The sequence below is a fragment of the Lonchura striata genome, chromosome 2 (genome assembly GCF_046129695.1).
Source record: "Lonchura striata isolate bLonStr1 chromosome 2, bLonStr1.mat, whole genome shotgun sequence".
Classification (NCBI taxonomy): domain Eukaryota; kingdom Metazoa; phylum Chordata; class Aves; order Passeriformes; family Estrildidae; genus Lonchura; species Lonchura striata.
The window spans coordinates 114,642,811-114,661,927 of NC_134604.1; the positions used below are offsets into that span (position 1 = coordinate 114,642,811).

Genomic DNA, 19,117 nt, shown 5'->3' on the forward strand with positions numbered 1-19,117 from the left:
ATGGAATCCCAAATTGGTTTGGGTTGGAGGAACCTTGAAACTCATCCAGTGCCACCCCTGCCATGGCAGGGACACCTCCCACTGTCCCAGGATGCTCCAGCCCCAGTGTCCAGCCTGGCCTTGGGCACTGCCAGGGATCCAGGGCAGCCCCAGCTGCTCTGGGAATTCCATCCCAGCCCCTCCTCACCCTCCCAGGGAAGGATTTCTCCCTGATATCCCATCTAACCCTACTCTCTGTCATTTTGAAGCCATTCTTCTTGTCCCATCTAAGGACTTGGGAAGTTTTCAAAGAGACGACACCAAATTTTATGTCTGTTTCCCCCCTCTGGAGTTAAACAGAGCTCAGGAACCCAGCAGGAGCCAGGGGATGCTGCCCCATGAGCAGACATCTGTTAGGTTGCTTGGGATTTAGCAAGGATCCCATGGAGATGTAAAACTGTGGAGATCTCAGTCAGGTCTGCAGTGTGGAACAGCAAAATCCCCATTCACAGAATTCACAGAATTCACAGAATCCTAGAATGACCAGGTTGGAAGAGACCTTCAAGATCATCAACCCAGCCCCAGCACCTCAACCCAGCCCTGGCACCCAGTGCCACATCCAGGCTTGGTTAAACACACCCAGGGGTGGTGACTCCACCACCTCCCCGGGCAGCCACTCCAGAACTTTGTCACCATTTCTGTAAAAACTTTTCCCTGATGTCCAGCCTGTATTTCCCTGGGTGCAGCTCGAGGCTGTGAGCTCTGGCTCTGTCAGCTCCTGGAGAAAGAGCCCAGCCCCAGCTGGGCACAGGCACCTTCCAGGAGCTGTGGCAGTGACAAGGTCACCCCTGAGCCTCCTGTTCTCCAGGCTGGACACCCCCAGCTCCCTCAGGGATTCCTCACAGGGTTTGTGTTCCCAGCCCCTCTCCAGCCTCGTTGGCTCCTCTGGATGCACTCGAGCATCTCAAGGTCCTTCCTTGGAAGATGCTGCTGGTTGGAGCTGCTGCTGACTGGGGCTAGAATCAGGAAATTTAAAAAAATCTCATTAAGCACTCATATGAAATGTTAGAAACAGATGGTTTTAGGCAGAAATGCCTGGGTTTAGTTTTTTCCCTGTTTACCTCTGAGCCTGAGAGCCTTGATTTTGGTGTGGCAGGACACCTGGGAGTGAGGGAGGTCCAGCTTTATCCAAATGCTCCTTGTGCAGTGCCTGGATCAAGGAAGGCTTCCAAAGCAGCAATGCTCTGGCAGCAGCAATCAAAGCTGCAGGAGAGAGGCTGTGGCACCGTGTTTGTCATGCAGCAGAGGCTCATTGGTTTGGTTTGGGGCTGCAGCTGTGCCATGGCTGCCCCAAAACCATGTGGGAATCAGAGGAAATCAGGGAAAGCACCATCCTGGAGCTCAGAGAGAGCTCAGCAAGGTACTCCCTTCAAATAATCCATCCCTGCCACAACCACAGGACATCCTCCCTGCAAAAGTAACTTCTGTAATAATCCCTCGACAATATTTTCCAAGCATTGCTGCTTTTTTTTTTTTTTTTTTTTTTTCCTTAGACACACTCTCACTCCCAAGGCATCTCTGCTGGGAGAAGAGTGCCACCTCATGACTGATGCTGAGGATGGAACGAAGCAGGGAAGCTGGGATTGTGCAGAATCCTGGGCTCCCAGCAGCTTTTCATCCAGCGCCACAACACCCTGAGACCATCACCCCCCTCCAAAACTCGTGGTAGTGTGCTTTGCTGAACACAAAACCCAGGGCTGAGCACCAATTCATTCATTACTCGGGAGAGCTGATGTTATGGAGGCTTTTATACAAAGTTTTTCCTGCTTTGAAAACCTCCTCATTTAATTCCAGACTTTTTTGCATCATGCTAAGCACCTCTCCTCTGGGAATTCTGCAATTTGGATGTGAGCAGCCTCACCTTTCTTCCCTTTCCCACACACTCTTCTCAAGTTCTTTATTTTTTCCTTACTAAAACCAACAATTTTTTTCCTCAAATTTTTCATCTGAGATAATTATTGTTAAATTAAGGAAAATTAGAAAGTCCTAATGACTCTTTGTTGCTTCCACAAGTGAAGTGCAGGTGTCAAAGAAACTTAGAATTTCTCTGCTCCATCACCAGCTTGGACTGTTTGAGGAAAATCTGACACATTGTGCAATAGGTTGATTTGTCTGCACTCTTCCAAAAACAATTAGTTTAAATATTATCAATTTAAATATGAAGAAATAGGGAAAAAAAATAGCTTTTTGCTGTTTTTTGGTCCCCTGTGCCCCTACTTTCAATGAATTCAGGCATTGAGGAAAGTGCCAGACCGGAAAGCCCAGAGCTTGAAGTGTGTTGTTCCTATTTTTTTTCCATAATAGAAATATCAGAAGAGTAGAACAACCTTTCCTAAAATCCCAACCCTATTGCTGCTCTTCTCCTTTATTGGACCCATTGCTAAATGAGGGCAGTAATTAAAGATCCCAATCAGCTTCTTCCCCAGCACCTCCAATACAACCACAATTAATGAAAACCAAGTGAATATTAATTTTTCCAAAATGGTCATTGATTTACCAGCAGGTGTATTAATAGCCTCTACTATTGGGCAGGAAGCCAAGCAGATAAATATGGATATAAAATCTGACATAACTCAAATATTAAATAGCATTTCAGAAGTGAAAGATTTTTGCATTTCATTCCCCCAGGCAGCCACTTTCTGCTCCCTCCTGCATCTCAAAAATATGCTGCTCATGTTGTCATATAGCCAAATATTATTAACCTGAAAGCATCAACTTAATAAGTCTTATCCCATGAACAGATTAAAAAAAAACCCAACTCAGAATAAAAATCAAAACCCACTTGCCACTCAGTGGGAGGATTTTACAGCACAGATGATTTTCTGTGCAGAACTGCAAGAAGGCCTGCAAAAGTTCATCAAAAATCAGAACTGCAGGGAGCCTGGCTTTGGCTGAGTCTTTTGTTGTGATCGAGGTATCAATAAACACTCATTTAAATTTTAATTAAAGACCGCTGTTGTGTCAGATGAACTCGGAGCTTAACGTGTTTCATGGTTTCCCTTAAAGAGATTTTTATAAAGGGCTTGATCAATCACATTAAATAATGACATGGACAAATGTTAGGTTGCTTAAATTCTCTCCCACTAAATTAAAGGGGATCAGATCCACTACCCAAGCCCATCACTTAAAATAGCAACAAACCCAGCCCAGATATTCCTCCTCCTCCCAGAGCCTGGGATTTGGAGCTTTCTTCTGCAAGCCATGGAGCTCCTCTCCCCCAGCCCTCTTGCTACTCTTTCAGGTGAAGCAGAAGACAAAAATACCATCTCTGAACACGGGATATCTTTAGAAAAGCTGAATTCTTGAAGTTTTCTCTCCTAAAATCAAGTTCCACCCACCCACGTGTGGCTTATCCCAGCCCACCTGAAAGGATGCAGCGTTACGAAACCACCCAGGCGACCCCAATGAGCTGGGCTGCTGCTTCCCAAAAATTCCAGTGATTTTGGAACCTTTGCTTGTGCTGCATTTCCAAGCATCACTTCTCACCAGCATCTGCCTGGCAGGAACAAGTGCTTTACCCTGAGCTCTCTTTCATCTCCCCCTCTGCTCTCACAGCAGCCAGGCTGCAGCCACAAACCTCAAAACAACCCCCAGAATGTTTGGTGGGTGATTCACAGATTTTGCTGTCAAAAAAGCTCCAAATCTCGCCTTATTTCCTGGATTTTACAGCATGCCAAGCTGCGTGTTCACACTGTTTTGTCTTTAATTTCAAACATTTCCACAGGAAAATGTGACATTTTTATAAAAAGCTCCAAGTCGGGAAAGTTCAGCACAGAGCAAACCTTGGATGTTCAGCATTTTAAGGAGAGGAACAAAAGCCATCCAAACATGCAGACTGGAATTAGGTGTGGAAGAAGTGGTGGAATAGATCACATTTCTATTTTAATGAAATGTTTATCCCCCAGCCGTGACAGCACAAGTGCACAGCAGGTACAAAGTGGCACAGAAAATGCTTCTTTTGCAGAAAACACCAGTCCAAGGAAAGGGGGTTTTTCTCCCAGCCATCCCTTGGCATTAATTCCCATGAAGTAGGAATGGAGCAGTGCCTTGTTTGGTGTCAGTCCCATTGCACTGGGGGCTGAGCTCCTGCTCCCCAGCAGAGGTGCAGATGTTGAGGGTTGTGTTTATTTTTCCACTAAAGATTGAGTCTCCATGCACGTTCCTTGAATGACGCCCTCTTGGAAGAGCTCCTGCACAAAAAATGTTCAATCCTTTTTTAAGGCCAAATGAATCTCAGAATCCCAGAATGGGTTGGGTGGGAAGTGACTTCAAAGCCCACCCAGTGCCACCCCTGCCATGGGGACACCTCCCACTGTCCCAGGCTGCTCCAGCCCCAGTGTCCAACCTGGCCTTGGGCACTGCCAGGGATCCAGGGGCAGCCACAGCTGCTCTGGGAATTCCATCCCAGGGCCTCCCCACCCTGCCAGGGAGAAAATTTTTCCTAATTATCTGATCTGAACCTGTAATTTCTCAGTTTGAAGCCATTCCCTGTGTCCTGTCCCTCCATGCCCTGGAAATTGTCTCTCTCCAGCTTTCCTGGGGCTCACCCTGAGCTCAGCCCAAAGCTTCTCCTGTGCAGGTGAACAGTCCCAGCTGTGCCAGCCTTTCCTGCCAGCAGAGCTGCTCCATCCCTCTGCTCATCCTGGAGCCTCCTCTGGGCTCTCTGCAGCAGCTCCAGCTCCTCCTGGGCTGGGATCAGAGCTGGGGCAGCTCTGCAGGTGGGATCTCACCTGGGGGGCTCAGGGACACAATCCCCATCCCTTTCCTGCTGCCCACCTGCTTTGGATGCAGCCCAGGTCACATTTGCCTTTCTGGGATGCAAATGCACTTTTTTGGGTTGGGCATTTTCTATTCTTCACTTCCTGCCTGTATTTTATATGTTCCCAATCCCCATCTTCTGCCTCCCCAGCAAGAAGTGGAGAGAGAGGAACCTGCTTCTGATCCACCCAGGATCCTCTTACCTCCATGTAGATCCACCAGTGATCTTCTCAGCTCCATCCACATCCACCCAGGATCCTCTCAGCTCCACCCAGATCCACACAGGGTCCTCTCAGCTCCATCCAGAACCATCAAGGGTCCTCTCAGATCCACACAGATCCACCCAGGGTCCTCTCAGCTCCACCTAGAACAATCCAGGATCCTCTCAGCTCTGTCCAGATCCACTCAGGATCCTCTTAGCTCCACCCACATCCACACAGGATCTTCTCAGCTCCATCCACATCCACCCAGGATCCTCTCAGCTCCACCCAGATCCACCCAGGGTACTCTCAGCTCCATCCAGAACCATCCAGGATCCTTTCAGCTCCACCCAGATCCACCCAGGGTCTTCTCAGCCCCTCACTCTGGTGGCTCAGCTCCTCCTGCTCAGTGAAAACCCCACAGGAGCATTCTCCAGGGAGGCAGCAGCTGGAATCAGAGCCTTGCTGCCTCTCCCTGGATATTTTCATGGAATTGTGGAACAGGATGCCTGTGAAGCATGGCAGGGGAGAACATCCCACCTGCAGGATTGGGGAGAAAGCCCTTGGGTTAGTAGCAGTGTGTTTTTAGAAGGTCAGGACAGCTCTTTGCCTCACTCAGCGCTTTGGAAAACGGAGCTGCAGCTTCTTCTAACCAAAATTCCCATCTGAATTTTAACCAATTTAAACCAAATTCAGATTTAACCAAAACCAGATTTTAACCAAAATCATCCCCGTGGTGGGCACCCAGTAGGAAAAACAAAGCTCTTGTGTGGTGCTGATCTGAAATCCGGGGAAGCTCTGGATCCATAAATGTATCCCAAGAGCCAAACACGGAGCAGGGCACAAAATCCTGGCATTTCGTGTTCCATCTCCTCCAACCTGAGTTCCCAGTTTGCAAGGGCCAGTTCTGGAACCAGCTCCTCTCTCTCTGGTCAAACATCATTGGATTTAATAAGTTTCCCAGATTTAGGTGACAGAAAAATGTAATCATCACCCATCGGGAAAAGATCAGCTGAAAAACAACAAAATTCAGACACATCAGGATTTGCTGGGCTCAGCCTGAATATGAGGCTAAAACGAGTTTAAATATTGGCTGAATTGTAAATTTATGGTAAAATTGCAATCTTTTGGTAAAATTACCATCTCTTTACAAGCAGTTTATTGAGAATATGTTGGTACAGTGTGCTAAAAGTAGCAGCACATTTGAGGCTGCATCAAATTCTCCTGCCTCAGCAGGTACCACTTGTCAGAAAGCAAGAAATTAGACACAAATTACCCAGCATTTAATTCCTGATAGGAGAAACAGTAACCAAGTAAATCAAACATTTCTAATTCAGCATTTTTCCACTGGAAAATATAATTTCACTGGCATTGAAATCTCCTGCTGGGGGGAAAAAAAGTGCATTTTAACAATTTGCAAAGGACTAAAGCATGCCCATTTTTGTCTTATTTAGGTATTGCATTACACAATAGATCACATTTGAAGAAGTCAGAATGAAACCAGAATGCTTTGACCCATTCAAGTTAGATTTTGTTTATCATTTAATATAAACTTCATTTTTTTTAATGCCTGTTATTTGTTTTAGCAAGAAATAGAATTCAGAGCCACAGAAAGTTCAACTGACTTGAAATTATGGCTTCAATTTCCTTTGCATATTCATCTCTGTGCAAATGGGAGCTGATAATCTGCGTGTTCTCCTGCAGAGCTGTGATTTTCTTACGGGGTGGGGTGGTCAGAGCAGCTGCTCCAGCCCACTCATTCCATGGCAATTTGGATTTTCTGGATTGAGCTGGTCCCTGCTCCCTCCTCAGCTACCACAGAGACCCCCGAGCAGCACTCACAGATGGTGTCAGCAAAGAAAACCTCAAATATAGTGATCTTCTCCTGAGGAAGAGAGGTGAAAATAGAAATATCAAATTACACGTATCGTTTGCAGGAAATAAACCCACACCACTTTTAACATTATAAAAGGAAGAAGAAAACAAACAAAACCCAGCAAAAGTTAACTCCTTATATTCTAATAAGAATAGAAAGCATCTGTCCTCACTCCCTTCCTCTCCCACTCAATTCACAGCCCCACAACACAAGGGTTTCACACCAGACATGCTGAAGTAAAGATATTTTAAATATTTTAAAGGCTCCCAGGCACCTGTGCAGTTTTGACTTCTTTCAGGACCTTTTGACATTTCTCAGGGTGAGATAAACAACCAATTTCCAGGTGTGCTCTGAACCAAGTTATCAGAACCCCTGGGAATTCCCCTTTGCTACCTCTGAATGAGATATATATAAAATATATATTTGCAGGGTGTTTACTCAAATAAACTGAAACTACCACAGCTTTATTGTCAGCTGTACCTAAATTGTATGATTTTATGCTTCCAGCTTTAAAATACTGCAGAGAATTCAGGGTCCAACACAACGTTTGTCTTCCTTCTTTTTAGCTTGATTAAAAAGGACCAATTAACTCCCATGGAATGTTTCTGACACCGACTTGGTGGCACTTTAGAAATTTTATTCCAAATTTCTGTCTTTTTTTTTTTTTTTCCCTTGAGGCAATCATTTTCACACCGGGGAGAGCTGTTTAGTACAAATTCGACAGCAAAAAAAAAAAAAAAAAAAAAATCTAGAGAAGGAAGAAGGAAGAGAATCTACTGCCAGCACATCTCCTGCTTTTCCATCTCAGCGTGTTCCTGGTGGCACAGCAGTGAAACAGAGCCAGCAAGGCTGGGGAATTTGCCAAAGCCCACACAGGGTCTGCAGGAGGAGAGAGGGATCAAGCAGGGGGTCTTGACTCCAAGCTTTTGGTTTGTTTTTAATAGCCCACGCTGTTTCTTCTCCTCCTGAACACCCAAAAATAGCCAAGTGACAAATCCTTCACCAAATGTATGGGAGTGCAGAAGGTCAGCGGGGCCCTGCCTCGCTGGTGGGTCCTGGGTAGAATCCTGGAAGTCCACCTGGGGTTCCTGGAGCTACAGGAAAGGTGCAGGTTCATCCAATTCCCTCGATATTGGTGTCATTGGAGAGGGGATTCTCTGCAGAGGGACTCTGGACACCAACCAGGAGGGACAGGACACAGGGAATGGCTCCCACTGCCAGAGGACAGGGATGGATGGGAGATTGGGAATTGGGAATTGTTCCCTGGCAGGCTGGGAAGACCCTAGAATAGAATTCCCAGAGAAGCTGTGGCTGTCCCAGATCCAGGAGTGTCCCAGGCCAAGCTGAACAGGGTTTGGAGCACCCAGATCTAATAGAAGATCCCCCCCACCCATGGCAGAGGTTGGAACTGGAAGATCTTTGATGTCCCTTCCAACCCAAACCAATCTGGGATTCTTTGGTCACAGTGATGACGCAGAATTATCCCATCTCCTCCCCCCTGCCCCAGACAAGGTGCAAAACTCAGCTCTAAGGCCACGGGTCAGGTCCTCTGCTGCTTCCTGAATGCCACAGCTCCATCACCAGCACATGGGGGCTGTAGGAATTTATCTCAAGGGGTTCCTCCATGTTTAGTTTTGGTTTTAAAAGGTTCTGTCTTTGTTTGAAAAGACAAGTGTCTGCTAAGGAAGGCAGGAGCCTCCCTTGAAATGGAAAATGTAAACTCCCTCCCTCTGAATTATTATAAATTTGAAATTAAGGGGATCTCAGGCAAAGATAAGGGAGCAGGAATAACAGTTCTTTACTAGGAAAAATAAAAATACAAATGCAATAGTACAAAAAAAAAAAATTAACAACAACAAAAAAACCATTGCCAGAGTCAGAACTGCCCTGTCCCCTGTGGGTCAGGGAGGTGGCTCAGTCCCATCCCAGGGGGGCTCAGCCCTCCTGCAGTGCCAGCTGTGCTTCTGCTGGAGCAGGATCCTGCACAAGGGGGGAGTTTTCCTCTGGAGCTCCAGGGCTGGGGGAGATGGGCCTGGGCTCCTCTGGGAATGCAGGGGGAAGAAAGCTGCTCCTCTGGGAATGCAGTGGGGATAAAGCTGCTCCTCTGGGAATGCAGGGGGAAGAAAGCTGCTCCTCTGGGAATGCAGGGGGGAAGAAAGCTGCTCCTCTGGGAATGCAGGGGGAAGGAAGCTGCTCCTCTGGGAATGCAGGGGGCAGAGGCTGCTGTGCTGTTCCCAGGTCAGATTGGATCCAGGTAGGAATGTTTGGCTCCTCCCCTGGGCAGAGCATCTCCCCATGGATGATGGAATTTTCTCAGCCATGCAGGGACACTCACTGGCCATTAACAGAAGATAATTAATAATTAATGTCCCATGAGCAAAGAGATCTCCTGGAGGGAGGATTGGTTGTGGGAGAAATAAAGAAAAACCTGCCCAGTGAGCAGCAGAGAACTGCCCCAGCTCTGACAGAACACACCCACCCACACCTTTCAACCTGAGACAGGTTCTCATTATCCAAATGAACCTTTTGACTAAAGAGCTCAAAACCTCTGCAGGGATACCTCAGCAAAGGCTGCTGTGGATACAGAGAGAGTGAAAGGAATTCAACAGGAGCATCACAGGCACGTGGAAACCTCAGCTCCCAAATGGAAACCTCAGACCAAATTTTGTTCTCCTGCACATGAGTGAAACCCCACTCAACCCAAAAGTGGAGACACCCCTGTGCTCCGTGCACAATTTGCTGCTGAGTCTTACTCCAGGCTGAATTGTGAAGCAGAATTCCCACAAAATGATGGAAAACAGCCACTTGTGGGATACCCCAGATAATTTAGTGCACCAGGAATTCTGCCTGGCCCTGCCAAGTGCCAGCAGCAAATTGCTGAACCTCGAAATCGCTGTGACTCTCAGAGAGTGCAGCAGGGCTGGAAAATCACTGTATTGCAGCTCAAACATGGGTTTGATACCTGGGATCTGAAGCAAGCTTTTCCCCCTGATTATTTTAGAGCATTTTATTTTTGATGGCTCTTATCTCAAAGGGAGACACTGCATGGTACAAGTGACTGACACGACATTTTATTGTCTAAGCTACCATGAAATCTTCAGTTTCTTGTAGAAGAAAAGACCTTTTATGGTCCAATTTAAAAGCAAACCAATACATTTTTTTAAAATAATAATAAATAATAATAGAACAACAAAAAATCCAAGGTAGCTTGGCTCCTAAAATTAAAACCCTCCTTCACCCAATCCCCATAATTTAGTTTCAATGACTTGAAAAATCCAACCTTCCATTCTAGTACTGAAAGTGTTTCATCCAGCTGTGGAAAAGGAACGGGAATTAAATCATTGCTGAATGGGAGCCTAAATTAAAAATGGAGATCAACATTTCGGAGGAGGGTTTGTTTTTAATGAGCTATAACTTTCACATAGTCCAATTAATCTCCTTGATTTCTGCAGAAAATTGTCCCTCCTCTTTCCCACCAGGCAGAACAATTTTTCCTAACCAAAGCAGCAGGATCTCTGAGTACTTGCTTTCCTTGTAATGAAAATTCCAAATTTCCAACTCACTCCCAAGCTGAATTTCAGAAGTACAGGGATTAGGAACAGATGACTCTTGGGAATATCACCTTCCTTTGGGAAAACTCATCCAGGGCTCTTTGGTCAGGGAATGAGAGAAATATGAAATCATTTAGGTTGGAAAATAACTTTCAGATCATTGAGCCCAACCATCAAACAGCCCCCCACCATGTTCAGCACTGAACACTGTCCTCAGGTGCCACATCCACACAGTTTTTGGGTATTTCCAGGTGTGGTGATTCCAAAGCTCCCTGGGCAGCCCCTGCCAGGGCCTGAGCACCCTTTCCATGGGGAAATTGCTGCTGCTGTCCCAGCTGAGCCTGCCCTGGCCCAGCCTGAGGCCGTTCCCTCTCCTCCTGTCCCTGTTCCTGGAGCAGAGCCCGACCCCCCGGCTGTCCCCTCCTGGCAGGAGCTGTGAGAGCCACAAGGTCCCCCTGAGCCTCCTTTGCTCCAGCTCAGCCCCTTCAGCTCCCTCAGGAACTCTCCAGCCCCTTCCCAGCTCCCTCAGAAACTCTCCAGCCCCTTCCCAGCTCCCTCAGCCCCTCCTGGGGCTCCAGTCTACCAAAAAATTTGCCAGTCAGCCAAAAATCATATTGAAGACACCCCAACATTTTAGAGATACAAGCAGAATAATAGACTGCACATACAGCTACTGCATATTCAGTATGAAATTGTCCCAGGCACTGGGCAGGGTGTGCTCACTGTGTGACCATGCAGAGGGTGACACAGGCACTCTGGTTCCTGGCTCCCCTCGTCCTGCCCCTTCCCAGCTCCCTCAGGAACTCTCCATTCCCTTCCCAGCTCCCTCAGGAACTCTCCATTCCCTTCCCAGCTCCCTCAGGAATTCTCCAGCCCCTTCCCAGCTCCCTCAGGAACTCTCCAGCCCCTTCCCAGCTCCCTCAGGAACTCTCCAGCCCCTTCCCAGCTCCCTCAGGAACTCTCCAGCCCCTTCCCAGCTCCCTCAGGAACTCTCCAGCCCCTTCCCAGCTCCCTCAGGAACTCTCCAGCCCCTTCCCAGCTCCCTCAGGAACTCTCCAGCCCCTTCCCAGCTCCGTTCCCTGCCCTGGACACGCTCCAGCCCCTCCAGGTCTCTCCTGCAGGACCAGAACTGGGCACAGCCCTGGAGGGGCCTCTCCGAGCCAGCCCAGAGGGACAATCCCTGCCCTGCTCCTGCTGGACACACAATTCCTCATCCAGCCCAGCTGCCAGCGGCCTCTTGCCCCCCTGGGCACCCCTGGGCTCGTGTCCAGCCCCTGGCACAGCACCCCCAGGGCCTTTTCCAGCTCTCCAGCCCCTCTGCCAGCCTGGAGCTCCATGGAATTGTTATTTACAGTGCCCTGTGAGCTGCCACACTCCCCCTCTGTTATTTTGAGGGAAACCAAACATCCTTTAAAACTCAAAATCACATGGAAAATGTCACAAGAGCTGGTTTTGTCACAGGGCTTGGTTCTTCCCACCCTTCCCACCTCTGAAAGAGCAGGAAAATGAGAAGATCTTTGTATTTACAGGTGTGCATTTGCTTGAGAATGGAAATGCAAAATTGTCCTGGAAGTATGAAGAGACAAATGAAGGCTTCAATATTTGTGTCAGGCCTAAAGAAAGAGAGCTGAGGTGGTGTTCCTGCCTGGCTGCAGCAGGGAGGTCCAGAGCAGCAGCTTTCCCACTTTTTTCTCTGGAAATCCTCACTCCACGGGGTCCAAGGTGCTGCAGGAAGGGCAGGGAAACACTGGAGCAATGTCACAGTGTGGTGACAGCTGGTAAATGTCTTCCTAAAGGTGATACTACAAGTGAGAAGTGCAGAGAAACAGCAATTTTCAGCCATCAGAAGGAAGAAATGAGACCTTGGGAGAGAAGGCTTTAAAGAATGAGAATTACCTGGAACAGTAATCACAGCCCTGAGAAATATTTGGGACATTAAACTTCCAGTGCTGTCTCTTCACAGGACCCTCCATGTGACTTTCCCTGATGCCACCAGTGCAGAGAAACAAGGGGCATTTCTACAGTCTGCCATTTGTGCTCTCTATATTTATTGTTTTTAACTGTTTATTATTGCCTTCTAAACAACTGACGTGTGCCAAGCTTATCCAGGGCTTAAACAATTTTATTTACTAAATATTCCATATATACTCTTCAGCTTGGTAATACAATGGTAATAATGGGCAGTAATCAAAGCTGGCATCATTTTTGGCCTCTTAAATTCACTTCTCCTAATATTTTGCCTTGGCAGTTGGGTTTGCCATATTTCCTGGGCAGCTGGGTTTTTCCTTTCCACTCCAGAGCATCCATATTTTATTGCAGTGCTTCCCTGAGCTGTGGGTCTGGGATGGAGCAGGTTCCAAATCACAGATCCCTGCCATTCCCAGGGATTTTTTCACCCAGAGGACACTCTGGGATGTGACCTGAGCTTGGATCAGCACCTGTCTTTGTGCCTCTGGACAAAGCACGGTGTTTTTTTGCCTTTTAGGGTGAGGTTCAGCAGATCTGTGAAAAGAAGGTGACAAACAAATTAACCCCAGTTATCCCAATTCCACACCAGACAATATCCCAACATCCTCCAGGAGTTGTATTGTAATTTATGCATTGCTCACCAGCCCAGCTCTCACAATGAGGGTAACTAAAAGGTGACTCCCACTTTTAGGGGAGTCAGGGGTGATGCCTTGGGAAGGCTGAGCTGGAGCAGAGAATAAAGCAGGGATTTATTAAAGGATCTCCTCCATGGATCCACCTTGGGCAGCACCAGAGCCCAGCCAGGGCTGCACCCAAATGACCCAAAATGGTCCCAAAATGCACGAGCGCTCCCGGGGCTCTCCCTGGGATCAGTTCTGCTCCATTGGCACCTTGGAGTTCATTGTCCCATTCCAGCTCCAGCCCATCAGTCCCACCCTGCTTGTTTTTCTCTCTCCAGCCCACGCTGTTTGTGCTCCTGGGCTGAGGTTTGGATCATTTGTCCTTGGTGCCCAGCTGGAGCAGGAATTGTTTTGTCTCCCTGCTCTGTGCACAGAGCTCAGCATCCCATCATGTGAAGCCCAGACCCACAGACTAAAGCAGCACAGAACCTGAAACATAGAAAATCTCAAACCTGAGGATCAAGGGAGCCCTTGGATCATGGGATCAGGGTGGGCTCCAGCAGAGGGAAGCTTTGGTGACAATTCCTGTTCCCCTGGGCGCGTGCTGAGCGTGGCAGTGGGTTTGTGGCAGCCAGGGGACAGAGGATGACACAGTGCCCCACACCACCTGAGACCCGCAGCAGGTGAGTTGGTGAAACACTGGCAAAAGATCAGTGTTTAATAAAGAAATTATTATTAAAATGTTTGCTGTCAGTGTTTAATAAAGAAATAATTATTAAAATGTTCACTGTCAGACTGAGCCCTTCTTATTCAGCACATGCACAGGAGGAAAGGGCGTCAGTTTATGCTCCCTAAAAGTGTTTTGTGAGCTCCACCTCATGTGATGTCCAACCTCACTCTGTCCTTCTTACAGACAGAAAAAAAAAATCAATTAAAGACTTGGGGGAGCCGTGGGTCCTGATTACAGCACTTATTCCTTCTCTGTTGTTGCAGGGATGACCTGCCAGGCTCGCAGCTCCTACATCACCAGTGAGATCCTCTGGGGCTATCGCTTCACGCCCGTCCTCACGCTGGAGGACGGCTTTTACGAGGTTGACTACAACAGTTTTCACGAAACCTATGAGACCAACACCCCCGTTTACAGTGCCAAAGAGCTGGCAGAGATGGCCAGCCGAGCAGAACTGCCCCTGACCTGGTCTGTTTCCAACAAGCTGGACCAACACGCCGAGCTGGAAACGGAGGAGGAGGAAAAGAACCAAGAAGACCAAAACGAAAGAAACGGAGACGTGGCCAACTTGGAGAATGAGTCCAAAGTGTAGAACCAGAGGAGAAATAAAGGCCACGCCACCTCCTTTATCTCCTCCCTCTCTGCTCCCTGTTTCTTTCTGCGACACGCCTTTAATTTTTTTCTCTTCCTGCTATTGGTAACTCACGGAAAATAAACGCTTTAGATGAGAATTCCCAACTTCAACCCAAGAGATTCCCAGACTAAGCCAAGGCGTGGGTTCAAGCTGCAACACCCATCAGGGATGGTGGAATCTCCCCCTGGCAGTGACTGATGGCCCCTCTCCACTGCAGACCTCCAGGTTTATCCACATCAACAACACAAAAACCAGTCCCTGAACGCAAAGGAAATGTATTCAAGGGATTTTAAAAGAAAAACTAATTAATGCCCATCAAAGCAATGGGCCTTGACTGAGTGTTTATGTATTTCAGGACAGTTTCACAGACTGGGTGACAGTGGAATGGGCCTTGCAGCTTTAAGAGGAAGGTGAGCAGAGGGATCTGCAACCCCACACGACCCTGTACATATGCCTTATGTAACTATTTCTCTCTACATTTAGTAATAAACGCCGCATGTACAAAAGTACTGTAGTAAAGAACTTCTAAATAATGTACACAGCTGTGTAATTAATGTAGGTTTAGAAACAGAGCTCTAGAAATATTGGGATGCAAAAACTAACTACCCGTCGAGTAGGCATTTCTCTTCAAATGTTTGCAGTGTAAAATTGATTTTAATTTTAATCTTTTTTCCCCGTCCCCTCTATGACTCTTCTAGTGCATAACATTTTCTTCAGTGTACCAGACTGGCAGCTATTTAGAGTACCTCACTGTTGGCCAAACAGATCGTTTCACTCACTCTAAAAAGCCATAAGTCTGGGAGAGGGCAGGGTAGAGAATTGTACTCCTGACATACTGTGAAAATGTTTACAAATAAGGCAAAACCCTTCCTGGTTACTCTTTTGTGGGGGCAGTTTGACCGAAAAAATTGAGGCTGTGGCAAATTCATGGCTAACCAGAATTCCCTGTATGCTCTTCATATAACGAGCACGTGTCACGTGGAGGGGTTATCCTTTAATGTGCAATATCCAGGGAATCTGCTCCCACGGGATTTCCGTGGAGTAGTTTGCTACACACAAAAGAAACCCCACACACAAGCCATTGAAAAATGAATGTTGCACCTCAGCCAGGAGATTTTAGCTACTTCAGCTGGGAAAGAAACAGCTGGATTTCACGTGGGGACGGAATCCATGAAATTTGCAATTTGCTGGTGCTGAGGCGCGGTGGGCACAACATCCCTAGGGGTGTCCTTCCACCAGGATTCCCAGGAGGACACAGGGATCCTGCCACCCACGCTCAGGGGAGCCATTCCTCTGTGAGTTTCTCCACCTTAGGGAGCTCCCTGGTTGTTGTAAATCCCTGGAAAACCCTGGACATTCCATCCACGGGGCAGAGAGAACTCGCATCACGTCCACGGCAGTGGGGGAGCTCAGCTCCACCAAGAACAGCAAAGGAGGAGAAGCTGCAGCCTTAATTTTGGGGTTTTTCTTCATGCCTGCCTACTCCAGGAAGAAAGACAACACTGAAGAGAATCCGAAGCTTTTTTTTTTTTTTTTTTTTTTTTTTTGTACAGAAAATTTATGTTTAAATAAAAGAGAAAAAAAAAAATAAAAATAAACCTCAGGAGAAACTTGGTGGGCAGGTGGAAAATTTGCACTGTGATATAGCTTTGGCATTAAATTCACACCTCTTTTCCTTTTTTTTTTTTTTTTAATTTTCTTTTTTTTTGCTGGTACAATTGCCCCCTGCTAATTTTCAGAGAAAGCGGCTGATTTTGGGGGGGGCCTCCAAGTGAGGAGGGCACAGCAGGGCCTGGGGAAGGGAAAGGTCACACACCAGGGCAGATCAGGCTGGATGGGAAGAGAGTTTTTGGGTTTCAGCACTGACCATTCTCCCCTAAAAGGCTTTCCCAGGATGCAAGGAATGGTGCAGGATGAGGATTTGGGGTGGGACACTTCTGGGAGACAGCACATGGCCACAAGCTCATCCTCCTGCCCCAGCAGCAGCCCCGTGCTCCAGCCCATCCATCACCACCCCCAGGGTTCCCTAAATTCCAGGGTTTTTAGGGAAAAGTGGCTCCACAGCCCCTCTGGAAGCGTTGGGGCCGCGGAGCCGCCCGCGCGCGTCCAACCCGCCGAAGGAGCGCGAGCCGAAAGCAAAGCTTCCCCTCCGAGGATAAACTGCTTTTGGCTCTCCGAATTCACTGGGCCTCTCTGGAAGTCACTGCTGCAGGTTGAGAAAATTCGTGTTGCAGCTCAGGGCCCTGATGAAAGCTTTTTTTTGTGTCCTTCAGCACGGAAAAAGAGACTTTCCGCCACTGGGGCATGCGCATGTGTAAGCTTTATTTTTGTGAATAGGGCACTTACAGCTTAAGGTGTGTGTGTTTTTTGTCTCTTCCTCTCTCTTCCCCCTCCTGTATTTTCTTGTCTTTGGTATCCATGTAGTACGGACTGTAAAATTTATGAAATCTCATTTTTGTAACATAAGCTTTAAAAAAAAATATATAGAAGCCTCCAAAGCTTTCAACGGGGAAGCTTCACGTAAACTTTGTACTAGAATGTCCCTATCAAACACCTCTATTTTTCTACAATGATTGATTAAGCAGTTTAACAATGTATTTTGTGTCAATGATTTCAACTGGATTGGTACGAAGACAATTAAGAATTGAATGCTGTTAATTAACAATGGATTTTCAAGCCGTATATCCTGAGTGGTGTTTTCATTGACAGTAAATCATTTAACCCAGCAATTTTAGCTCCTAATCCTGAACAATATTGGAGGAAAGCTCAATTTCCTATGGGAATATTTGTGGCAAATGACATTTAAGGGATGTGAATAACCTAATGTAATTGGCTACAGAATTAATCCAGACCCATTACACCTCTATTTCATTCACTAATATATTTTGATGGCTTTTTCCTGGAATAGCCTGTGATTTCTGGGAGGAAAAGGATTTCTAGAGGTAAATGTGAGCTCTCAGGAATCTTCTGGAGCTCTCAGTTCCTTCTTCACTGACCAGAAACATTGCTGAGTGGGAATGTGACCTTCAGCAAATTCTCCAAGCTTAGTTTTATCATTTTCCAACAAATAGCACCTTATGGGAATTAAAATAAATCACCAAAAGGATATTGAGGTATCACCCAAGAATGCAGATGTCCTGGTAGGAGACTATAGCTGTTCTGATCTGCATCTTTGCCCTACAACACCAAAGCCATGGGAGCCATCCCAACAAATTCAGCAGCTGCCAAACCCAGGAGGGACAAAAAAAGTGCTGGAAAATCCAAGAGCATCAACAGATGGTTTGAAGTTCACTTCAAGCTTTTGGTTTCAAGTCCGGGTTGCTCGTGTTCCCCTGTTGGAGTTACAGAGGTCACTCAGGCCTCCCAAAACCAGGGAAGGATGAAATTCCTGAAATCCCTGTTCTGTTTCCAGCCACTCTGGGCTATTTAGGAAGGGGGAGGCCTGGAATCAGAGCTCCCTTCAGCTCAAGGATGTCCAAAGCCACATCCCACTTCTCCCAAAAAAGAAACCCTTCCACAGGAGCAGCGACAGCTCCAGCCCCTCTGCCAAGGGCTGACTTGCTCTGGAATTCTCCCAACAGCCCAACTTTTCACCTTTGAGAGTGGCAGAGGGGGTGGAACTGGATGATCTTTAAGGAGCCTTCAAACCCAAACCATTCCAGGATGCTAGGATTTTATAATTCCAGGCTTCCATGAAATCTTTGGGGTTTTTAATGGAAGAATGGCAAATCCCTCATTCCCTGGGCCCAAGGTATTTCCTAGGTAAATGGCAGCCCTCAGGCTGAGGCAGGAATAATGCCCAGGTTTGTCACCTCCTCAGCTGGAGCTGTTGGATCTTTGCTGTCCAGCAGAGCACAGCCCTGGGAGGATGCACTGTGCCATTCCCAGAAAACCTGGGATATCTGTCCCTCCTGCTTTTTGGAGATTTGAACTTGATGTGGTGAATTTATACCATTTCCTGCATTTTTTTGATGTGGGTGTGAGTGGGAGGCTCAATATACTTTGTCTCCTGTGCTCTGGGCACCTTGGACATTCCTTAGCAGACACCACCAGAGCTTCTGGCTGTCAAACATTAAATTTTTACTGCTGTGATACTCCCTGCCCATCAAAATATCTTTCTTTTCAGAATATCAACCTCCCTCAAAACAGGTTACCTCATTCAGGCACTTTTTAGGCCATAAATCAAACCTAAAACATGAGGAGTTGGCTTCTCTTCCACTCTTGTTCCCTCAGCTCCCAAACACCTCTTTGGAAACAAGCACGTGGAGAGCAGGCAAAAATCTGGGCTTTGAGCTGTAAATAATTCTTAAAGACAAGACCTGAAAGCTGTTATTTGTTAATCGTTTCCTGAGTGGATTTAAAACTTCTAGGGTTTGGTATTTTGGAGGAGAGAGGTGGTGTCAGACATTCACAAGTAATTTTGTGGGTTTAGCTTAAGTTTCTTTCTCCTGATTTATTCTCACAGTTTTATCAGATCCTCTGGATTTCCAGAAATTATAACCCAGAGGCAACTCCAGTGTAAAAGTGCAGTTATTTCACCATTTCCACTGCCTTTTTGTTGTCTGTTGATGCTCCAAGAATTTCCCATGGAGAGCCCAGAGACACATCCAAAAATAGAGTTCCCGAGGGACTCGGATCTTCCTGTTTCACCACAAGTGTGAAATCTGGTTTCTATTCCGAGCAAATTCACAACTACAAACCACAGCTCATCCCTCCTTCTCCCCAGCTCACGTGTCATCCACAC

The 19,117-nt window shown here is 47.0% G+C and overlaps 1 protein-coding gene across 3 annotated transcripts in view; it reads left to right on the forward strand.

Annotated features, from left to right (window-relative positions):
- The window catches only part of KCNJ6 (potassium inwardly rectifying channel subfamily J member 6), a 165,845-nt gene extending 148,790 nt beyond the window's left edge, over positions 1-17,055 (forward strand). For all 3 annotated transcript variants that reach the window (XM_021527465.3, XM_021527466.3, XM_021527464.3), the window contains one exon: positions 14,006-17,055. In XM_021527465.3, coding sequence (XP_021383140.2) covers positions 14,006-14,331 — 326 coding nt within the window. In that variant the 3' untranslated portion in view covers positions 14,332-17,055. The remainder of the gene's footprint in view (positions 1-14,005) is intronic.
- The last annotated feature ends 2,062 nt before the right edge of the window (positions 17,056-19,117 follow it).